Below are 22,251 nucleotides of genomic sequence, written 5' to 3'. Positions count from 1 at the left end.
AACGGAAACGACCGAACACCAAGTTGTTTTGGAAGTTTATTGGATTCTTTCACGACGAACTTGATCGTAAGCTGCAAAACAACAATAATTAAGTTAATTGAAGGAAATTGGAGTGATAAAGGCTGGATCTTGTCGGCTGAATAAATTTTCTGAGTAAATTTATTCGAAGGCTGATATGCAGCCCACCCGGCCTAATTACGTATCGTCCTAACACTGTTAGTTTTAGTAAACTGGGCCCAGAACACTTTCAAGGAAAAAATAAGCCTATTTACAATCCTGTTTATACTAAAATAAAGTATTAATTTTACAATAATAGTCATTACCGACAGAAGCATTCTTCAAAAGGTAAAATAAAAAATCATCCTCTATCGAACAATACACAGGCAGCATTTATTTTCTCACAGTCTGACAATTGAACATGATGGAAAAACATCTGTAAATATGATGTTCGTTGATCGACGAATGAATTACGATAATTTATGTAGGGTTCCAATCTTCGTATAGGTCAGGTGAAAAAAAGAAGACTAAATTCTGGGTTCACCGAGCTTTCGGCACGTTATAGTGCCATCATCAGAGACTGTTTTACAAATTCAAATAAATGCATAGTGTGTGTGTGTTGTTTAATGACAGTTAGTCAATGATTATTTGGAGATCGTGAGATGCGGTCTGGTGTGACGTAGGCTTTAGAAAAACTTTTCTTAATCATGCGAAAGTTTCGATCTTTATTGAGATCCTCTTCAGGGCCTGGGATTTATAAACATTGTTTAAATTTTACAAATAGATAGTATAAATTTTTTCCACATCCTATATGTATTTGTAAAATTTAAACAATGTTTATAAATTCCAGGCTGATGATGATCTCAATAAAGATCGAAACGTTGGCATGATAATGAAAATGTTTTTCTAAAACCTACGACACACCAGACAGCATCTCACAATCTCCGAATAATCATTAAATACACAGTAACATACAAATAACAATTAATGTAATAAAATGAATCACATACTTTCTCAAGGATGAAAAAACGATTAACATGGAAAACTATTGTCATTGTCTAATATAAATATTGTATGTTAATATTTACTTATAATTTTATGTAGATGTCTGTTTTCACCGTCAAAAATGTATTATGCTGGACTTGTGCTCCATAACCTTAAACTCAAAACGCTTGTACAATAGTTTTCCATGTTAATCGTTGTCTTCATCCTTGGGAAAGTATGTATATCAATTTTTAAATTAACTGTTAATTGTATGTTACTGTGTATTTATTTAAATTTGTAATAAAATAGGCCCTGATGATGGCACTATAACGTGCCGAAAGCTTGGTGAACCCAGCATTTAGTCTTCTTTTTTTTCACCTTCTAATGACCTCTACGAAGATTGGAACCCTACATAGATAATCTGTAAACGTTAGAAAAAAATTAAGTGGAATCCGAATTCAATTCAAACCTCGCTAAACAATCACCGAATATTCCTTAACAATCCAGCGATAATAAACTTACTAGGAAGTCAGATCCTCTTCCAAAGCTTTTCAATGGAAAGATCACTTCCTGACAAGAGACACAGAGAAGAGAGCTAACGCGTCTGCAATCATTGTGGTGTCCTGAATATTTTTTTTAAATTTTGTATGTTCGAAAAGCGGACAAGAACCTATCTCCAGCCTCAAGGAAATGTTCATAAGGCATTTTTGTGTTAACCTTCAGTAAAAACAGTTGTTTAAAGATGAATTGGAGAAAAGTAGTACTTTTTGTTCTCTTTTATCAACGGTTGTTTAATTGGGCGATAACAATTCTTTTTAAAATCTTTTAGATTTCAAATTTCGTTCTAATGTAGGATAGTTTAACGTGTAACTTGATGGAATTTAATCATGTTCTGCCTAGCTATTCTATTTTTGATTCGTCGGATGATTTTCGGCATTTCGCCATTTTAAGAGGTATGTCAAGGTATAAGCAGGGTGAGACTCCAAGACAAACCCACGACGAAAATGGTTTAATTAGTGTTAGTGTAGTTCGATCGTTTCCGAACTTAAAGGACAGGTAGTAATATTTTTGGTAAAATTGTTTTTACTCAGTTTAATTTTTTATTTCATTTTTTTTCTATTTAGCTATATCTTATACTTTTCTTTAAAAATATACAATATACAGAGTAAAGAGCAAAAAATGAATAGTATAACGAAGCATTTACTAAAAAATACGAAGGTGGGTGCTTTTCTCCCCTCTCAGTGTAGTAAGAAATAGGTAGACATAGTTTGATGGTTGCTTTCCATGCAGAACGATATGTTTATAACGGTTTTATTATTTACAGTTTCTTTTTTTAACGCATCAAAGAATAATCTTTTAAGTCTACGACATGAATAAACAACGGATCGTAACGCTAGTTAAGGAGTTGATGACGGAGTGTGATTATATATTAGTATTCCCGGCTAGAAGGAAACATCCGACGGTGTGAAAAGAAACGAGGAAAATATTGTAACAATCCTGCCGAGTATCAAAAAGAAGAATTCCCATGATCGATTGTTACGGGCCAATTAATTTCTGAAAGTTTTCCGTTCAATTATGCCTCATTTGTAAGGACATAATTATTACGACTACATACATGTAGATTAATTAACACGAGCCTTTTCTTCTTTAAACTCTCTCCCACTGCGCGTCAATCGTATTACAAAGCGGGCCGATAAAATATTTATTTAAAACTAGTTGGAATTGAAACATAGGTCTGATACAAATGCAATAAACAATTTAATTACATTGTTGCAATTTGACCTGTTAGTTTAATTTATCTCTCGCACGACTTTCGATTTCATGATTTCATTAACCTTCGAGTAATCCAATCACCTCGCCAACACTCACCACACCTAAAGTATTATCTTTATACTTGATAAAATAACTATTAATCCTATATTTCTCCTTGGTGGTTAATAACTACGAGAGCAAACCGCATCCGAGATTATCTCGGTCTCTTCACCATCGCGGAGAAGACGGTCGTGGCCGGATTCTTTGAGATAACTTTCTACTGTTTACTGGCACAAATTACGCCGTCTTTAGAGTAATTTAAGTGTCGGGTAGATGGATACCAGACCGAATTTCATAGTACAAAACGACACTTCTTGATCAATGGACTACGAACAATGATTCCAAAAGTATTGATACTTGTTCTGAACTGTCTATCTATAATAAACAAATGCTCAGTCGTTTCAGATCAATTTCGGTCTGCCTATCTTCACCGTTTTGGCCGGTCAGGCGCATTTCGCCATTTCGTCTTCTTCAGTAGTTCGGCAGGTTTATAGTACTGTCGAAGCATCTATATTACAAAATCGTGAACACAAACCCACGTGCCGAATCGCTTAATCATTTCGCCATCATCAGTAGAAAGTTAGGTTATAAGCTGGGTCAGGCCTATTATTGCCAGACATACCCACGACAATTTTACACTTTTATTAAATGTGTACTTTGTCCGTTTCCTATCATTTCCTTCTGCATTTCTTACATGTGTCGGTCTGTCTACGCGTTTTGGTATTTTATTTTCATCCTGGGTCAGGGTTATAAGCAGGGCGAAGGACAAACATAATCTTTCGACAATAAAACTTTCACTAGTATTCAACGTATATTTTGGTCGTTCCGATCATTCTGGACTGTATTTCCTATATGTGCTGGTCTATGAACGCATTTTGGTATTTTATATTCATACTGGGTCAGGGTTGTAAGCAGGGCAAGGGAACTACACGTATCCACGACAATTTAAAACTTTAATTAAATGTGTAGCTTGGTCGTTTCTTAACATTCCGGTCTGCATTTCCTATATGTGACAGTCTATCAACGCGTTTTGGTATTTTATTTTCATCCTGGATCAGAGTTATATGCAGGGCGAGAGACAAACATAAACCCCTCGACAATAAAACTCACTAGTATTCAACGTATATTTTGGTCGTTCCGATCATTCTGGACTGCATTTCTTATATGCATAACCTGCAGAGGTGTTTTGGCATTCTTTCTCAGAATTTACTGTGATATTAAAAGAGCAATTGCGTTACACTTTAATCCTCTTATGCAGTATTGCTTGCTCTCAAAGCGCATAAGTAGTTTCGAAATTGCGCAGAAAAAAAACTACGGGTTACGTAAGCGTTACGGGTTGCGTCATTTCTCGCCGATTCGGGATATATCATTAATGATGAGACGAACATTACGACTGTATCACGAGTGATGATTCCGCGTTGGTCAGGCTTTAATCGGGCCTCAGAAAACAATGAATTCCCACGGCCCAGGGGAGGGGCGTTGAGGCGAAAATTCGTCGCGATATCTGGACCACCGGTGCCAAAAATAAACGAAATACAAGGGAGAAATACACCGGTTCGGTTGTTATGAAATAAACGGGAAATGCGGAATTACTTATTATCACCAACTCCTCTGTTTTTATTTCTCCCCTGTTGGAAAGGATGTTATCCCTTAAAAAATGATAATGAAAATCGAAAAATAATATACAGCGTATTCATCTATTCATGTTACAAACTTTGTCAGTAGATCCTATATTCAAAAAAGAACCCAAAAGTCCTAATTAACTATGGTCCGAATCTAAACAGTTTCTGAGTTATTTAACTTTTTCTGATTTTTTTAAGATTTCACGATCTTGCTTCAAATAAAAAATGATAACTACAAAACTAAAAGGTCATGGCTAAATCCGTTTATACCATTGAAAACTAAGTTAAATTTCAAATAAGATGTGAACAATACTAAACTTGTAAACGTTCGTGAAATAAGTGTTTTAGTAGCGACAACTGATTTATTTTTCTTCTTTTTTTTTTTTAGTTGAAAAACTAAGTTTTTTAAGTTAAGTGTAAGTTTTTCAACTAAAAAAATTGAAGTTCTTGCTACTAAAATGCATATTTAACGAACGTTTACAAGTTTAGTATTGATCACATCTTATTGAAAATTTAACGTAGTTTTCAATTGAATCAACGGATTTGTCGATAACCTTTTAGTTTTGTAGTTATCATTTTTTATATGAAGCAAGGTCGTGAAATCTTAAAAAATCAGAAAAAGTGCAACAACTCCGAAACTGTTGACATTCGGACCATAGTTAATTAGGATTTTTTGGTCCCATTTTGAATGTAGAATCTACGGGCAAAGTAAGTGTAACACGAGTAGCCGAACACGCTGTATATTATTTTTTTATTTTCATTATCATTTTTCAAGGGATAAGATATCCTTTCCAATAGAGGATAAATAAAAACAGAAGGAGTTTGTGACAATGTATTAGTATGGTAAAAGAGAGAGAGTGTTCGAAGGATGAATTTCACAGAACCAGATGCTAATTCAGTGTTCATTTTACACTACCGCGGTGGCCAAATAGTTACGTTGCGTAAATACCCTTGTGCACATACACGTATGTGGATTATTTTATGAAAAAAATCCGAACTTTTGGCAGAGGGTTGACGGCGAATAACACTTTATGAAATTAGACCCGGGAAGACCTAAAGATTAGAGCGTTTTATTCACCCCTCCTACTATGAGTTTGGCTCTGGTATTTTACCTGAGCCATCCCGAAAGGCGTCTCTCAAGGATGAGATCACTATCATAACAGCGGTAAACGCGCTTCGTTAGACGTTTTCCCTTCAGTATTACGCATCTAGGTTCCGAACAATGGGGCGATCGGTCCTCGGTGAAAAACAAACAACCAAGCACGCAAATTTGCCACGTTACTTCTCTACTACATCGACACGTCGAATACGTTATATGATTAAGCTTAAATATATATAACAAATTCATTATTTCTTTCAATCAAAATAGCAATGTTTTTGTTTATTTGATTTAAAATAATTTGAATATTCAAAATATAGCTGCATAAATTGTAGTTCAGCAAGTTGCTCGATCCCCCTCTGGTACCTCTTTCGACTCTAGCACCGCAATTTTGACTTCTGAAAAGTAGTTAATTTTTCCCGTGAAAAAAGGCGCCTACCGATCGAAATAAGAGATAATCTTAAGGAGCAAGGATTGGAATATAGGTTGGGAGGGGCAGGAGTTCGTTCCATAACGATCTTTAACTTTACCTTGGACCGGCGGGTGGCTTTGAAAGAAAATTTATCCAAAGATTGGTAAAATTTACGGTTTCGCGATAATTTTGTCTAACTGTTCGCAGTTTAGTTCAAAGTTCATACAACATCCATCGGTAACAAACTCACGATGAATCCGCAGATCCAAAAAACTAATGGATTTGATTTTGAAGAACTGTAAAAGACTTAGGGCCGCCATTTTTTCGAAAGTGCTAAAATTTTGCTGTAAACCCACCAGATTTTTGACGGCTTCTAGCTTCTACCCGCTTTGTGGATTGCTGGGGTGCCAATCCATTGCAGGATCAGTCTACTGCTATTTTTCACCTTACCCATGTGTCTCATGGTGCTAAGATCTTTCGACACTCGTGTAAAATACTCCAGATGATGGGATTGATTCAACAGTTTACTGCAAAACCTCATCCATTGATTATCGGCCTTAGCCCTACTTCCTGTCCAGGATATTTCCTCCATTAAATTTTTCAAACCTATTTTGGTATGGTGCACTTGTCAAGCTCTCCTTCTACTTTAATGCTTTAACGATTTCCCGAGCTGGGCTGAAACGTATGTATACCAAATATTAATCAAATGAGAATTTTCAAACCGTCGTGTATCTTTTTCGGCATGCAATGAAGCTTGATTGAGGCAGTAAAATATTTATATCGTACTTACAGTTCTTTCAATTCGTACATTTGATAAAACTGTCATTTGTTTGTACAGTTAAAGTTGATGGTGTGTTGGTCAGCTAGTTGAACTAGACAGTGGTCACTTAGAACAGAATGACCCCATGTCTACCATTTCAAATAACATAAAGGGTGATACTTCTGACTTGTCAGTCCAACCAGCGAAAATTGCTTCCAACCAAGTCGACAGCTAGGTCATTCCAGACCTTGCAAGTATTCGGTGACTATACAATCATAAAATACACTGGTACTCATGAAACGTTAAGACGAAACTTTTCGCACTGAACTGCGCACATTTTGTTAATTATTACACGGGTCTGAATATATTCTTCGTTAAGAAAAGTTAAGAAAAAGAAAAGAAGAAAAGCTCATAATCTTCTCATGTCTAAAACCTTCACTACCTGATAATTATAAACGTTTTCCATTATGCATGGCGTAATTTCCAAGGTTAGATGTTACATGTTTTATTTCGTTCGAAGTAATAGGAGTTGAATTATTTTCTCAACTCTGCTTCAGATGTGACAGTTTTTGAACCTGCGGTCTTTTGGGCTGGTCATTGTTAATACGCATTAATTATTACTATTAAGAACAATATTATACTTGAAAATCTTTCTCTTTTTTTTTTTTTTGTCGTTTGGTCGTTGTTAATTTTGCTCTGCTTATATTTGCTACGTACACCTGGTTTAAGAACGGCACCATCTTTTGGTACACAGATGGATCTAGAAAACAAGAAGGGCAGGAGTAGGAGTATTCGGCCCTGCAACCAAATACTCAGAACCCATGAGAAAATACACCAGTATTTTCCAAGCTGAGGCTCACGCAGTCGAGAGATGTACTCAATTCACTAAAGGGTACAAAAATAAGAGCATAGCTATCATGACAGATAGCCAAGCAGCGATCAAAGCACAGAAGAATAAAAAGAAAATGAGGGAACAATGGAATTCACTCATTGGACACATACAATCCAAGAACCTCCTAACAAATTTCGGAAGGAAAGAAGTGATGGAATGTGACAAACAGGATTCTTGACAGGACACTGCAAACTAAATGAACATTTAAATAAGATAGGTATAATCCAAGACGGCTCATGCAGATTGTGCCAAGAGGCAGAGGAAATACCAACACGCCCATTAGCAAACTGTGGTGCCACACATGCCCGCAGGATTGTTTTGGGATGTACAATGTGACTGTAGAGGAAATTCAACCACTGAAACCGGTCTACTGATCAAGTGCCTTGATGAAATAGGACTCACCGGTGTGCTATAGGCACAGAACGGGGGATATAATAGCTCTTAAAGGGCGCAGTATATTAGACACCCACTAATACATCTACATCTACATACTTGCTATGTTGGCTTGTCTTTATGTAGTTCACCTCTCCGGCCTCAAGAAGAAATCTCACAATATTGGTTTTGTTAATTACACTGTACAAAATAGGGCCCAAAGTCATAACGAATGTTGTTTTCATGGAATTTTATATTCCCGCAATACGTACACGGCGTAGAAATTCTTTTACGAGAAACTGGGTGTAGTAGACGTCTTTGTTTATTTGTTTCTCTTCGTAAAGTGAAGCGCATTATGAATTATATAACCAAGCCGGTTTTTCAAAAATAACTCAACGGCTTCCGCTATTGAATACCTATTTTATATATCCAGGTAATTACTTTTCTATAGACGACGCCGGACGAGGCTCCTTGAACCCTCAAGGACCCCGGAACCCTGTTATTTCCCCAGATCTGGGCTAGGTCACAGTTATCAAAACTGAAACAAAAATCAAGATTGATTTTTTATCGATATAGCGTAAGTGATTTACGGCACAGTATTTATAGTGCATGTGAGTTGTCCAGCTTATCAACTGCATGGTTGAAATTTCCTTTACTTATGTATGTAAAGAATGTCAAGGTCTCCCTGTACTCGAGTTCCACGTGCTAGTGCTACAGTAGTCATTTTATGCCCAGATCGAGGGGTGAACCATCTAAAAGTTTTTTAGTAGATATATTCGACAACACCAGACCAATTTTACATGCTCTTGTTTTCTATACTGCTGAAAATATAAGATTCTTACAAGCTGGTCTGAAGAAATCCGAAGTGCCGAGTTGTGACTTTGATAGACCTTCATTTACTTATCAACTCGCAAAGTTCTTTCATTGTCTTGTGCTTGCGGGCTGGTTATGCCTTGTATTGTGCAATTTCATTTTCAGCAGAATGTTCTGATTTTATCGATCCTTACACATAAATTAAGCACAGAACTATGCCCGAGGTACTTCAAGCCCAATCTCGTTAAACAGAGCTACTAGTTTTTCTTTGTTTTTGTTTTTTTATAGCAACAAATTAATTACAGATGCCGAAGTGAAAACGAGAATTGTCTACCTCCTCCAAGGCGTGGCTTTAGTTTACACTTTCGCCCTGATGCCCGATTTCTTTTTAAAGGATGCCAGTTTGTTTTTTTTTTTTCTTTTTTCCTTACGAATTCTTCATCCTAACTCATTTATGTGTAAATGCAATGCTATAATATGTAATGTCTTAAAATTATCCCTGATATTAATAAGCAATTCGAATAAGCAAATCTCTTTGCCAGAAGTGATGATGAATTTTATTGGATCATGCTCATAAGAAAAAAAAGACTCGTGTATTTCCCTTCATGTTCCGTTCTTAACCTGTTTCATTACATTCTCTAAATCAGTCACAACACGAGTCACAACAGTAGCGAATAATATGGCGCGAGGAATTTGACGGACTTAGAAAAAAATTGCTTAGCTCGTCTCCTAAAAAAACTTGTATTGACGAATATGCCAGTGGAATAAAGGCGAGTGGTATGCTGGGATTTTGAACTTTCATTAATTCAGAAGTATTCGACACTGTTATTAATTTTGTTAGCCTTTAAAAAATGAAAAATCCATTTGGTTATAAAATTAAAAATTTCCCAATCGAGGAACATTATCGTAGAATGCTTTATTAAACAGTAGTTTAAACCAAAAATACACGAAATTGTTATTAAAACCGGGGAAGTAAACTTTGTAGATTGGGATTGCTAAGAGGGACTTGATGGACTTGCGAGATAAAAATGTTATACGTCCAATTGTAAGAATGAAGATGCGAGTGAAAAGATTTCGTTACATTTACAAAATTGCACTCCCTAGAATAGATATGGTGAAATGAAAACCCTGTGGAAAATAAAAGTGGGAGTTTCAGTGGAAAAATATAACTTGATTCTCTACTTTGAGATCTCTTGGCACATTTTCTTCTGAGAAAATATTATTTTGTACCATGCAAAAATGAAATCTTTTGAAGTGTTATTGTTGATACGGAGGTAACCGATTTATCCAATTCGAACGCTTAAAGACCAAATTAAGGTTTCACCAAAATGGGCACGTGGTTTTTTTCGGAAGACGGTATAACAAAAAACCCGAGTGGAAAGTGTCACGGTCTGCTGTAAATGTTCGCTTCCTCTACGGATGCTGGATCATTCAAAAGGAAAACTTCATCCTTATTGGTATTTACATTCGCAAATAGGTTTTTTAAAAGAAACCTTGTCTAACTTTCATGCTCAACTTCCAGTCGGAACTTTTGTCTTGTAATTATTCCATTTGTATTATGATTGTATAAAATGTTTTATTTAATCTTCAAGTCGATTCTGTAAGTTTAAACACTTACTAATTCTCTGTTTCAGGTAAAAAGGCAAATGGAGCCGCCCTTAGGACCAACAGTCTCGGTTCTGGCACCCCACCGATCGAGAGGAAGAGCAAGTTCTCAGCCTTCGGTCGCCTCTTTAAACCATGGAAGTGGAAACGAAAGAAGAAGTCTGAAAAGTTCGAAGCCGCGTCTAGATGTAAGTTGTGCTTGCCAATGTTGAATTAATCAAAGCTCAAAATCCCAGCCTACCACTAGCCTTTATTCCACTGGCATATTCGTCCGTTCAACATCGCTTCCCTAACACCCTTGATCCTGTTGTACATGTCCTTACAAACAGTACGCCTTCTCGTAAGACGATTGACGATTCTCGAGGACTAGGACTAAGTGGGTCAACTCAACTTTTATTATTATGTAGGTTGAAAACGAATAAAAATATCGTTATCGATTTCGGGGGCACCAGCCTCTCCCCTCTTCAGTCTTCATAATAAAAATTTACAAAGTTACATATTACCCATAATTTTTTCCATATAATTTAAATAAAACATAGTTTAATGGTTACAATGCTTAAACAGACACTTACCTGGTTTCAATTTTATTACCGCATAAACTCGAACGTTCTTATGTGTTATACCATTATACTGGTTATCCTTATTATTTGAAATTGAGATGGGAAGTAGGAGGTGTCCGAGTGGATCGAAGTCACGATAGCTCAAGTGGTGGAGCAGCGGCGTATTCAGCCGAAGGTCGTGGGTTCGAATCCCACTCGTGAACCAGGTAAAATTGAAACCAGGTAGGTGTCTGTTTAAGTATTTCAACCATTAAATTATGTTTTATTTAAAATTATATGGAAAAAATTGTTGATAATATGTAACTTAGTAAATTTTTATTATGTAGACTAAAGAGGGGAGGCTGCTGCTCCCGAAATCGATATCGATATAATAAAAGGATATTTTGAAAAGGTTGTAACTTTCTGAAAAAACATCTAAAAAGATCTTAAAACAAGCGAACAACCAAGAAGAAAGAAGATAAGATTAAAACGAATAAAAATATTTTTTTGCTTAAATTGACAATCGCTTTCGCGTTTAATATGCTAGAAACTTAGGGGTTGTTGAATCGAATCCAAATATATGTGGTCTAATATTTCAATTATTATAATGAAATAATGAATAAAGGTTAAATTTTACATGCATTGAACGTGCTATTTTGGACGTTTTGTAGTAGTGTTCTTGCAATTTTGTTTACTTGGTCTAGAAAGTTTGCTTTCTCTTACGATTTTCCCTAATTTATTGGTTGCTTTTGGTACAGTTCTAATTTGATAAATACATTTGTTTATCTTTGTGTTTTTGTTTGCTCTGCGTGTACATATTACATGTGTGTTACATATTTTATCCATTATATTTCTTGATCCGATTGACCAAATAACTTCTTACTATTAATTAGTCTATATGTAACCCACGACCTTCTGCTGGTGGGTTCGAATCCCGCTCGTGGCACTAGCTTTTCATTGCAACCAATACCTCACATTAAGATTAATTACATATTTTGTTGTCTTTTTTAAATTTAATTTTTAAGTTGAGTTTTCGTTGCGTTGGGTGAGTTTTGGTCGTTTCTATCATTCTGGTCAGCATTTCCTATATGCGTTCTATCAGTGGCATTTTGGCATGTTCAGTTCTGGGTCATAGTTATAACTAGGGGAGGTACTTAACATAAGCCCACGACAATTTAAAACTTTACTCAGAATAAATTTGTAGCTGGGTCGTTTCGATCATTTCGATCTGCCTTCGCGTTTAATATGCTAGAAACATCGGGGTTGTCGAATCGAATCAAAATACTTTTTGGTCTAAAGTTTCAATTATTATTATGAAAAAAGGGATTAAAGGTTAAATTTTATACGCATTAGACGTGCGATTTTGGACTCTTTAATTCATTTTGGACTGACAGAAACGCTTTTTGGCATGTTCAGTGTAGGGCTTGTGAGTGTTTTTGTTTCTCCTGGTTCCTATTATGAGTTTGTCATGAAAAGTTGTTTTTTAGTTTTGGTTTTCTTGTCTCTTTTTTCATCCTATTTGTTCGTCATGGAGTAATTTGACGATTTGCCTGTATTGTTGTTCGTTGTGTGAGGTTAGTTGTTGTTTCATCTACTGCCGTTCCCAAAAATGTATGTACGCTCTTTGTCATCTGTCTGCAGTTTTCTTCATGTCTTTTTTTCATACCCAGTCGCGTGTTTTTGTACAATTGCCGTTTTTCAGTACTGGGTTTAACCTTTTCGATATTTTCTCTCACGATTTTCCCCAATTGTATTGTTTTTGTCTATTTTTTTAAATAGATTGGTTTGTTTGTACTTCTCTTTCCCAACGTTTGTGAATGAAGCCCATTTCAAATATATTTTTTATTTATCATTGTTTTTGTGTTAATTACATTATTGATTTTGGTATCCTTTTTGTTAGACGAGTGTTCGTTGCGTGAGGTGAGTTTTGTATTGTAGTTGATTTGCTGACGTGGTCCCTAAAAATGTATGTTCTTGTATCTGTTTTAGTTTTTTCTCTCTCTTTTCTTTGCATTTTCAACCCATTCTCATGTTTTTGCACAATTGCCGTTTTGTTCACTTGGTCTAGATAACTTTCTCTTATGATTTTCCCTATTTTATTGTTTGCTTTTGGTACAGTACTGATTTGTTGAATAAATTTGTTTATCTTTTTGTTTGTGTTTGATCTGTTTACAATAGTACAGATTTGTTGTCTTTTTTGTTAGTTGAGTTTTCGTTGCGTGGGGTGAGTTTTGGTCTTTTCCTATATGCGTGCTCTATCAGAGGTATTTTGGCATGTTATCTTCAGTTCTGGAGCAGGGTAATAACCAGGGTGAGGTACCTACTACATAAACCAACGACAATTTAAAATTTTACGTAGAAATTAATCAGCAATAAATGTGTAGCTGTGTAGGTATTTTGGACTGCATTTCCTATGTGTGTTGGTCTTTCAGAGTTGTTTGTTTTTTACTTTTGATTTTCAAGTTTCATTTTTCGTCCTATTCCTTTTTCAAGAAGTAATTTGAAGATTTGCCTGATTGTTGTTGTTATTTGAGGTGTGAGGTGAGTTGTTTAGTTTCATTTCCTGATTTTCCCAAAAAATTATGCTCTTTGAATCTGTCCATAATTTTCTTCCTGTCTTTTTCCCCTACCCATTCGTATGCTTTTGTATAATTGCCATTTGAGTCTACTGTGTATAGTCTTGTGATATTCTCTCACAATATCTCTAATTTTATTGGTTGCTTTTCTTGGTTTATTTGTACATCACTTTCCCAATTTTTTGAATGAAGAATTTTATGTATATTTTTGAGATGTCTTCTTGAATTTGTGTATGCTTGTTGTTTACTGCTTTGTTGATTATGTCTATGTTGTAGCCGTTGTGTGTTGCTTTTTTATTGTGGTTCTTGGTACTCTTTTCCGTCTGTACGACACTTTGTTGGCAATCACTGCCGTTTTGTGCCTCATGGGTGATTTGAGTCAGCTGTTATCACGCCTGTTGTCGATGGTTTTCTGTTTACGTCGAATCCTAGCTTGTTATCAGTTTTTGTAAGGTCTAGGAAGTTTATATTGATTGTGTTCGGATTCTGCAGTAGATGTTTTTGTGTAAGGCGTTCAGGTTTGTCAGCATGTTGTTGATGACTTCAAACGACTGTCATCAACGAGCAATATACTTTACCAAAATTTCAAGGAAGTATTCGACCTACAATTTTTCAAATTATACTTGTCAGAAGGGTTGTTTATTCCCAGCAGTCTTTTAGTGCGCATATATATTGTTGTTTTGTAGTTACTTGAAGATGTTGTGCACGTACAATATGCTACGTATTTGTACTCATATTGCTTCCGATCATTCCGCATATTTCGACGTTTCGACATTTCGCTATCTTCGATGGCGGTTTCGTGCCCACAATTTCGCAATACACAGCAAGGATATGCGGACCAGGATGATAGGTAACGACCGAACTACAGGTTCATTGACCCGCAGACCTCAAGAAAAAGTCTCAAAAGTTTCTGTCTGATAAACTCAGTTTGGTTCCGTTGGTAGTTTTTACGTTAAAGGAAGATTTAGAAGGGAAACTTAAATATGTAATTGGTGAATTTAATTTTGCCAAACATTTGCGCGCTCATCGTGCCAATCTTTTCCAGATGAGGTAATTTTCAAATTGTTTGACCTTTTTGTTATGGTGATTAGTTCTTAGACAAAAATATCTATCTATCTGGCCATTTCAACGCTTATATCGAAAAACAAATATTTAAAAAAACCCCGCTAAGTTAGTATAGAATTTAGCTGAACAGACTTGACAAACTAATATAAACAGTATTCGTTTTTGTTTATCATAGCCACTGTTATCCTGTTTTTTTGGAATCATCACTTTTCTAATAAACTTCTAAAATTGAAATAATCCCTGTTGTTACAAAAAAAAGTAAAATTCACTTTTTGTCTAGCACTCGAAAGGAAGATCTCAGTGCGTGCCCCCCGTGATGAACTCGTCCAAAAGGGCATCCTTCTCTTGGACAGCCCAACATCTCCTCTTCCAGGTGCTCTTCCTCAGACGAGGCGTAAGTCTTTCTTTATATTATAAAGTCAATTTGTTAGTTCGTAAACAAATTGTTGATATTGTTGAAAATTTTTGCAATTAACACGATTTCTTTCACACTTATTTGCAAGTAAATACTACAACATCCAATTATAACCATTGGCAGTGAAAATTAAACTACCGGCTCTCTAATATTTACGTTTATATGCCACACTTATTAAGTTATTTTTCTTATTAAGAAAAAATTACAATACATTTTGCTGTCTATATCTTAAGCTGATGTCCTTTGAAAAAGAAAAGGAATAGCCCACATCTACCGAAGAAAAAATGCAATTTTTTGCAATAACCCATCAAATTGGTTCCAACTTTGCAACTTTTCCAACTTTAAGGACAGAATTTGTGTAAATGTAAAAGTCCAAATTTTGAATATATCCAATTTTACCAATACTAAAATTCAATAAATGTATTTGACAAATAACCAATAACGCCTAAAGATAATGATAAATCAAAGGTTCCCGATTTGTTTAACGATGCAAATTATTCCAGAGTTACCCTGGTTTTAATATCGGGTTGTCCGGAAAATAATGCAGGATTTTAAGTTTTCATTAAAAAAAATCTATATAAAATATTCTGTTTACGTTTACAGGATTACTCATTTGTATGAATGTCAACACTTATTAATCCTCTTCCAAATGATATTGTTTGTTTACCTCTGTAGCATTCCGCTACTTGGAAATAATTCAGTCATCCTTATAATGTCAAAGCGAGAATTTCGTACGATTTTCTTTTACGAGTTTAAACTCGGCCGAAGCGGAGCCCAAACGGCTAGAAACATTAACCAAGTCTGGGGCGAGGGTTGTGTTAATGAGTGCACTGTGCAAAGGTGGTTTAAAAAATTTCGGGAGGGAGATTTCAGCCTTGAAGATGAAGAAGGTCGTGGAAGGCCTTCCTCTCTTAATGATGATGTTCTGCGATCAGTGGTGGAAGAAAACCCCAAAACAACTGTTCGAGAACTTGCAGAGCAACTCAAAGTCAGTAAAACGACCGTCGCTGACCACCTCAAGGCGATTGGAAAAGTGAAAAAACTCGAAAATTGGGTTCCACACTCATTAAACGATCGCCAAAAAAATCAGCGCTTTGATGTTTGTGCATCACTTCTTTGTCGAAACAAAAATGACCCATTTCTGGCCAGAATTGTTACATGTGACGAAAAGTGGATTCTCTACGATAACACTAGACGTTCTGGACAGTGGCTCGACAAAGGAGAAGCTCCAATACATTTTCCAAAGCCCCCAACTCATCAAAAAAAGGTAATGGTTACGGTATGGTGGGCTTCATTTGGTTTAATACACTACAGCTTCTTAAATCCTGGCGAAACCATCAATGCTGAATCATACTGTAACCAAATTAATACCATGCATCAGAAATTGGCAGTAATGAAGCCCTCTTTGGTCAATCGGAAAGGGCCCATTTTGTTGCATGACAACGCTCGACCACATGTGTCACGTGTAACGTCACAAAAATTATTGGAGCTTGGCTATGAAACTTTGCCTCACCCACCCTACTCTCCGGACCTCTCGCCTACTGACTACCATTTTTTTAGACACCTGGACCACTACTTACAACACATAATATTCAAAAATCAAACGGAACTGGAAAATGCATTTATTGACTTTATCAATTCTAAAAATTCTGAATTCTACTCAGACGGAATTAATAAGTTACCAACACGTTGGGAGAAATGTATTGAGAGTATGGGAAATTATTTTGATTAAAGAACATTGCTTTAAAGTAACTAGTTTCTTTTTTTTTGTTTAATACCAAAATCCTGCATTATTTTCCGGACAACCCAATATATCCCAGGCGTGCGAGCAGGGCGACTAAGGCCAAATCAGTATAATCAAGTTTATTGTATGCATTTGACTTTATTTATACTTCACGTATAAACTAAGTCAACACAAGTTAGGAAAGATTCACTTAGATCTATCGGTAGGAATATTGTTAGTATGCTGATAAACCCTTTGGTCACATCAAGAAACGTGTTTTGAATTAAACTGTCCTGTGTGTAATTTGTAATTGTATAAAGGTAGAATAGTAATTGGAAAAACGTTAAATTAAAACTTATCCCCCTCAAAAAACCAGAAATTGTTTCCGAGTTCGGTGGTAGTAAAATGTAAAATTTGTGCCCCTTTCCAAACATAAAAACTTTGCAATTGTTCAAAAATGAGGCCAAAGTTGCTATAATTCAAAATCGAAATTCCAATTAACCCTAATTAATCAGTCATCAGTCACAATTACAGACTAATTCCTTTCCCAGCAATGCACACGTTCTCCAATTCAATGTAAAAACAAACGTTTAAAGATTTCGGCGAGATTTTAGTTACTCCACCTCCCCGTTACGTTATTTCCCATGTTAAAATGTTATATTACCACGAAATTCCCTTAACCCATTACATCGAGAATTCCTCTTATGGTTTTACGTTGATTTTAACAAGAACCCTCGTAGCAGACCACATATTAAGCAGTTTAATTCTGGCCCGTAATTAAACGAAACCCAATCCCCTTTACAAAAACAATTCAAAATTTCCAGTTTAACGGACAGAAAAGACATAAATAATTTCATCGCGCTCATTAAGTCAACGGCTTAAATTCATTCGTGTTACTGGAGCCGAGCTTTTTGCCCAATTTTTTTAAAATACAGCTTTATGACTCTTTAAGCGTAGTAGAGTGCCTGTTTATTTAATAATCCGATTTAACTTAAGATAAGCTTAATTAAATTAAAAATTTTAACATTTTGATATTTTTCTTTTCTTATTTCGACGTTAAGTGGTCCATCCCTAACTATTCGTACAATTGTTTAGACGTAAAGATAAACCAAGGCTTTTCCTTGTTAAGACGTTTTCAGTTAGAATTTGTTAAACTCTCAAGTTAATTTAAAAGAACAACATAGATATTAATAATATATAAGGAGTTTATCATTTTAAAGTCAAATATATCGTTAATCTTTTACGGCAAAACAAAAATGAATAGTGGTCTAAGACTGCCCCCCTGAAGGGCGCTATCAGGCAGAATGCTGAGATTTCTGTGAGATGAATGCATGTTGACCAGTAAATTGGTAGATAGGGATTATGTTAGTCTGTCAGACACGTGTTTAGTTTGTGTTGGGACTTTCCCTTGAATCCATGAGCCAGGACTACCCACAGCTGAATACTGAAACGCGTCTGACAAACCATCCACAAATCCCACGAGAATAGGCAAATTGATGTTGAACAGAGTTCGGTTAGAATTTCAAGTTCATTTCAAAGAAACGACAATATTGACATCAATGAAAACCAGTTTAGCATGTCACAGTCAATGACCTCATTAATCTTAGGTTAATTTAATTACTGGCAAGCAATAATTAAAATGGCCTTAGACTGTGCCCAAGTAGGACGTTTTCAGTCAGGCAGAATTTTGTTACAGTTTCGAGTTATTTTAAAAGTAGCATTAACATAGACATCAATGCTAATTAGTTTAACAACTGACAGTCAAAGACGTCATTACTCTTGGACAGACAAGCAAGAAGGAAGAGGGTCTAAGACTCTCCCCTTGTAAGACGCTTTTTTTCAAACAAAATTGTCGGCTATTCTCAAATTATTTATGAGAAACATCGACATTGGCATCAATGATAATTAGACTAGCAACTGACAGTCAAAGACAAGCAAGAATGAAGAGGGGCTATGACTCTCCCCTTGTAAGACGCTATTTACAAAATACAATATTGGTCATTTTTCAAGTTATTTAATAGAAGCATCTACATTGACATTCGCTAAACTGTGGATCCGCTAAACCTCCCACCTCAGCCACACCTTTTGAATTTTCCCTCCTTTTTGCCATTTTTCAAAAGGTGTGGTTGAGGTGGGAGGTTGATGTCGGAGTGGATCGAGGTCATGATAGCTCAAGTGGTAAAGCAGCGGCGTATCAAGCCGAAGATCGTGGGTTCGAATCCCGCTCCTGCCATTGACTTTTTTATCTCAACGGAAAACCTTAATTAATTGGAATATATTAATTGGTCAAGCGGACCACGAAACTAGTGCATTGAAGATAATATTAGTTTAACGTCTGACAGTCAAAAACGTCACTAATCTTGTAAACTAGAATGAAGAGGGTCTAAAAGCATCAATAATTTTCTATGGACAAAAAGAATAAAAATGATCGAAGTCTGTCCCCTCGTAAGAAGTTTTCTATCAGGCGGAATTATGTTGGAGTTGCAAATTCATTTCAAAGCTTCATCAATATTAACCGGTTTAGCATATCGAAGCGAGAAAGGAAGGTCTAAGGTTGTACCCTTGTAAAACCCTTTTAACAAATAGAATCATGTTTATCTTTCAAATCCATTTAGTAGAAACATCAATGCTTATATTTTATCAACTGAAAAGGGTGTAAGTAAGTCTCACGACATCACAATTTTTCTATCGTCAAACAACAATAAAAATGATGAAGGACCTCCCCTTGTAGACGTTTTCAAGCTATTATGTTGGATTTGCGAGTTTATTTCAAAGAAGCTTTAATATACATCAATGCTAACCAGTGTAGCAGCTCACAATCAAAGACGAACATTATACCGGCAAGCAAGAATAGAGAGGATCATGGATGTCCGCTTGTAAGACGCTTTCAGTCAAGCAGAATTTTGTGGGCTGTTCGTTTCAAAGAAACGGTAATGTTGAAATCTATGCTAATGTTTTAGCAACTGATAGTCAAAGAAATCATTTACCATCTACGGACAAGCAAGAACGAAGAGGGTTAAGGCCGTCCCTTTGCTTGTAAGATGCGTTCTGCATGGCATAATTTTATTTTACTCCCAAAATAATTGAATGGAAACATCGACATCATTACTAATAAGTAGTAAGTGTAGCAAATCAATACAGGCCAAGTTGACATTTAAGATTGCAAAATAAATTTAATCATCAGGTTCTATTAGTCTGAGAAAAAGTTGGGTCCGCGTCGCTTCGCATCGCGAAGCCATCTGTCTTCGTTGCAGGCAAGCTGCCGATTCGTCGCACTTCCGCTAGATGTAGCTAGCCCCGCTCCATTCCGTTCCGTCTCATTCTCAAGTCCATTTGGACCAAATTGACTCCAGTTTGCCTGATTTATAATCAATTTCTTGACTTTTCTTCGAATTGATATTAGAACTAAAAAATATGGATGTTTGGTTCCGATTTTATCCATTGACATGAACGGGAATACTGGAGTAAACGTGCTTATTTTGTACTTTTATTTCCATAAATCTTGGTGAAAAAGTTGCTCTATTTATTTACATTTATATTTCTGTGATTAAATAATATATAGGTGACATGTGTGTTCTTCTATTACATAATTTTCCATTGAAAACATATAAAAAAAATTATACTTGAGGTCAAGAATTTAATCAATGTCTGGAAGTGGGGATCAAATCAAAATCCAATGCAAGAACAACACTGAGGAAAAGAAAAACTGGCAAAAAAAATAACTGATGAAAAATTCTTGTTATTTCATTTGAATATAGTTCAGCTTCATTGTCCACCATCTCAAGGCCTCCTTTTAATTTAACTGTCAGGATGCTAGTTTTTTTGTTTTTTGAACCTTTGAATGGCCTTTTTGACAGAGTTATCAAAAAATTGTGAAAGCAGAAATGAAAATTTTAATCTTTGTGTGAATGGATTGCAAAACTCATTGGAGGCGCATAGATACGTAAAATGCCTTCCTCTGATCTATTTCCTCTCTGCAACATTATTTCTTGGTCAAGTGTCCAATTTGGGCTGATTTTGGTTAATTTTGTAAAAAAAGATGGCTGGAATTATATAAAAACAACTATATTTTTGTTTTAATCTAAAAACATTCGCAATTTTAAATTTTAAAAAATCTGGTGAGGAAAACCATCCCACGTCAATACAATCAAACTAAATTTAATAGTTTATTTATGTTTTTATTTTTATAGCCTGACGATGTACAAAACATCCCTATGTAAAATAGCATGGGGTCATAATATTAGAATTTCTTGATATTTAAAGTGAAAACCAGGATTTCAGGAAGTTTACAAGAATTTTTTAATTTGTAAAATTTCAATATTTTTATCAAGTGTGTAGTATTTAGTGAGTTATGTAATGGTTATTTAGAGATCGTGAGATGCGGGTCTGGTGTGATGCAGGTTTAGAAAAACATATTCTTTATCGTTCCACGTTTCCACCTTTATCGAGAACATCTTCAGTGCCTGGGATTTATAAACATTGTTTAAATTATACAAATACATGTAAGATGTGAATATGAATTTATGTAATGATGTACACAATGTAGAAATTTTAGGTTTAGTCAAACTATTTGTACTCACTCAAAGTGTGTATTTTCCGTGTAGATGTGTCACTGTTAGGTGTCGTGATTGATTGACATCGCTTTATTTACATAATCTCTCAAGATTTGGTCTCGAGGACCACTCTTACATCTAAAGAGATCGTCGTGTTGAGAGTGTTAGTAATGTATTCATGTTTTTTGTTTATATATGTTTGATTTTGAAAGAATGGGGAAGGAAATAGGGATAGAAATTCATATTACTTTGAGTAGTCGGTTTCTTTGTCGTGAAAGGGACAATGGAAAAAAGTAATGGTTTGAAGTTCGGGCCTAGTCAGCCATTGAAGATTATTATAGGCGGGATTATTAAGGAAACGATAGACAAATTGTTGGGGATTTAGTAAAATTGTTCTATGTGTGAAGTGTAACGATTGTTTTATATGTTTTATTATATGTTTTGTATGTTATATGTTTGTTATTCATATTAAATTTAATTTATGATATTAGCGTAGCTTCGGCTGAGTTTACATGTGTCTGTTCTGTAATTGATGCTGTGTGTATCCCTGTTAATGTAAACCATTTCTAAAAAGTTACGTTAATGTTTGTTTTGTTCTTTGTTTAATATTTTTGGATTGATCAAATCGAAATTGTGTTGGTGTTCAAAATGATGGGTACCCAATGGTGTAGGATTTTATTTGATTTTTTGCAATCATAGATGTGCTGTTTTACCCTCTTACCATCTTAATGGGATACAACTGATTTTGTAAATTACATCAGACTTATTCGTTACAGGTTAATTTTGGAAAAATGCGAATAGTTTTTGAAGGCTTTTTTTAAGATATCAGAAGAAAGAAATGTGTTTTATTTGTGTGATATAGGCCGTGAATGGAATCGATATGTATGTTGGTTTGTCTGTGTTTGATCGAATTGATGTAGTGATATTAGTGATAGTGGATGATGTAAGTGTTGAGCTGTAGTTGTTGAATATGAGTTTAGGGTAGTATTGTTATGTAGGATACGTTTGTATG

At 35.4% G+C, this 22,251-nt stretch overlaps 1 protein-coding gene across 4 annotated transcripts in view; it reads left to right on the top strand.

Annotated features, from left to right (window-relative positions):
• The window catches only part of LOC106672170 (phosphatase and actin regulator 4), a 107,588-nt gene that overhangs the window by 53,441 nt on the left and 31,896 nt on the right, over positions 1 to 22,251 (top strand). For 3 of the 4 annotated variants that reach the window (XM_014403370.1, XM_014403369.2, XM_014403371.2), the window contains 2 exons: positions 10,398 to 10,556; positions 14,829 to 14,942. In XM_014403370.1, coding sequence (XP_014258856.1) covers positions 10,398 to 10,556; positions 14,829 to 14,942 — 273 coding nt within the window. The remainder of the gene's footprint in view (positions 1 to 10,397; positions 10,557 to 14,828; positions 14,943 to 22,251) is intronic. The other variant, XM_014403372.2, reaches the window with a different exon arrangement.

This window comes from Cimex lectularius, unplaced genomic scaffold (assembly GCF_000648675.2).
Source record: "Cimex lectularius strain Harlan isolate CLEC.00 unplaced genomic scaffold, Clec_2.1 scaffold17, whole genome shotgun sequence".
Lineage (NCBI taxonomy): Eukaryota > Metazoa > Arthropoda > Insecta > Hemiptera > Cimicidae > Cimex > Cimex lectularius.
Note: the sequence above shows the minus strand (reverse complement) of the source record. Positions and strands in the feature narration are given on the sequence as shown.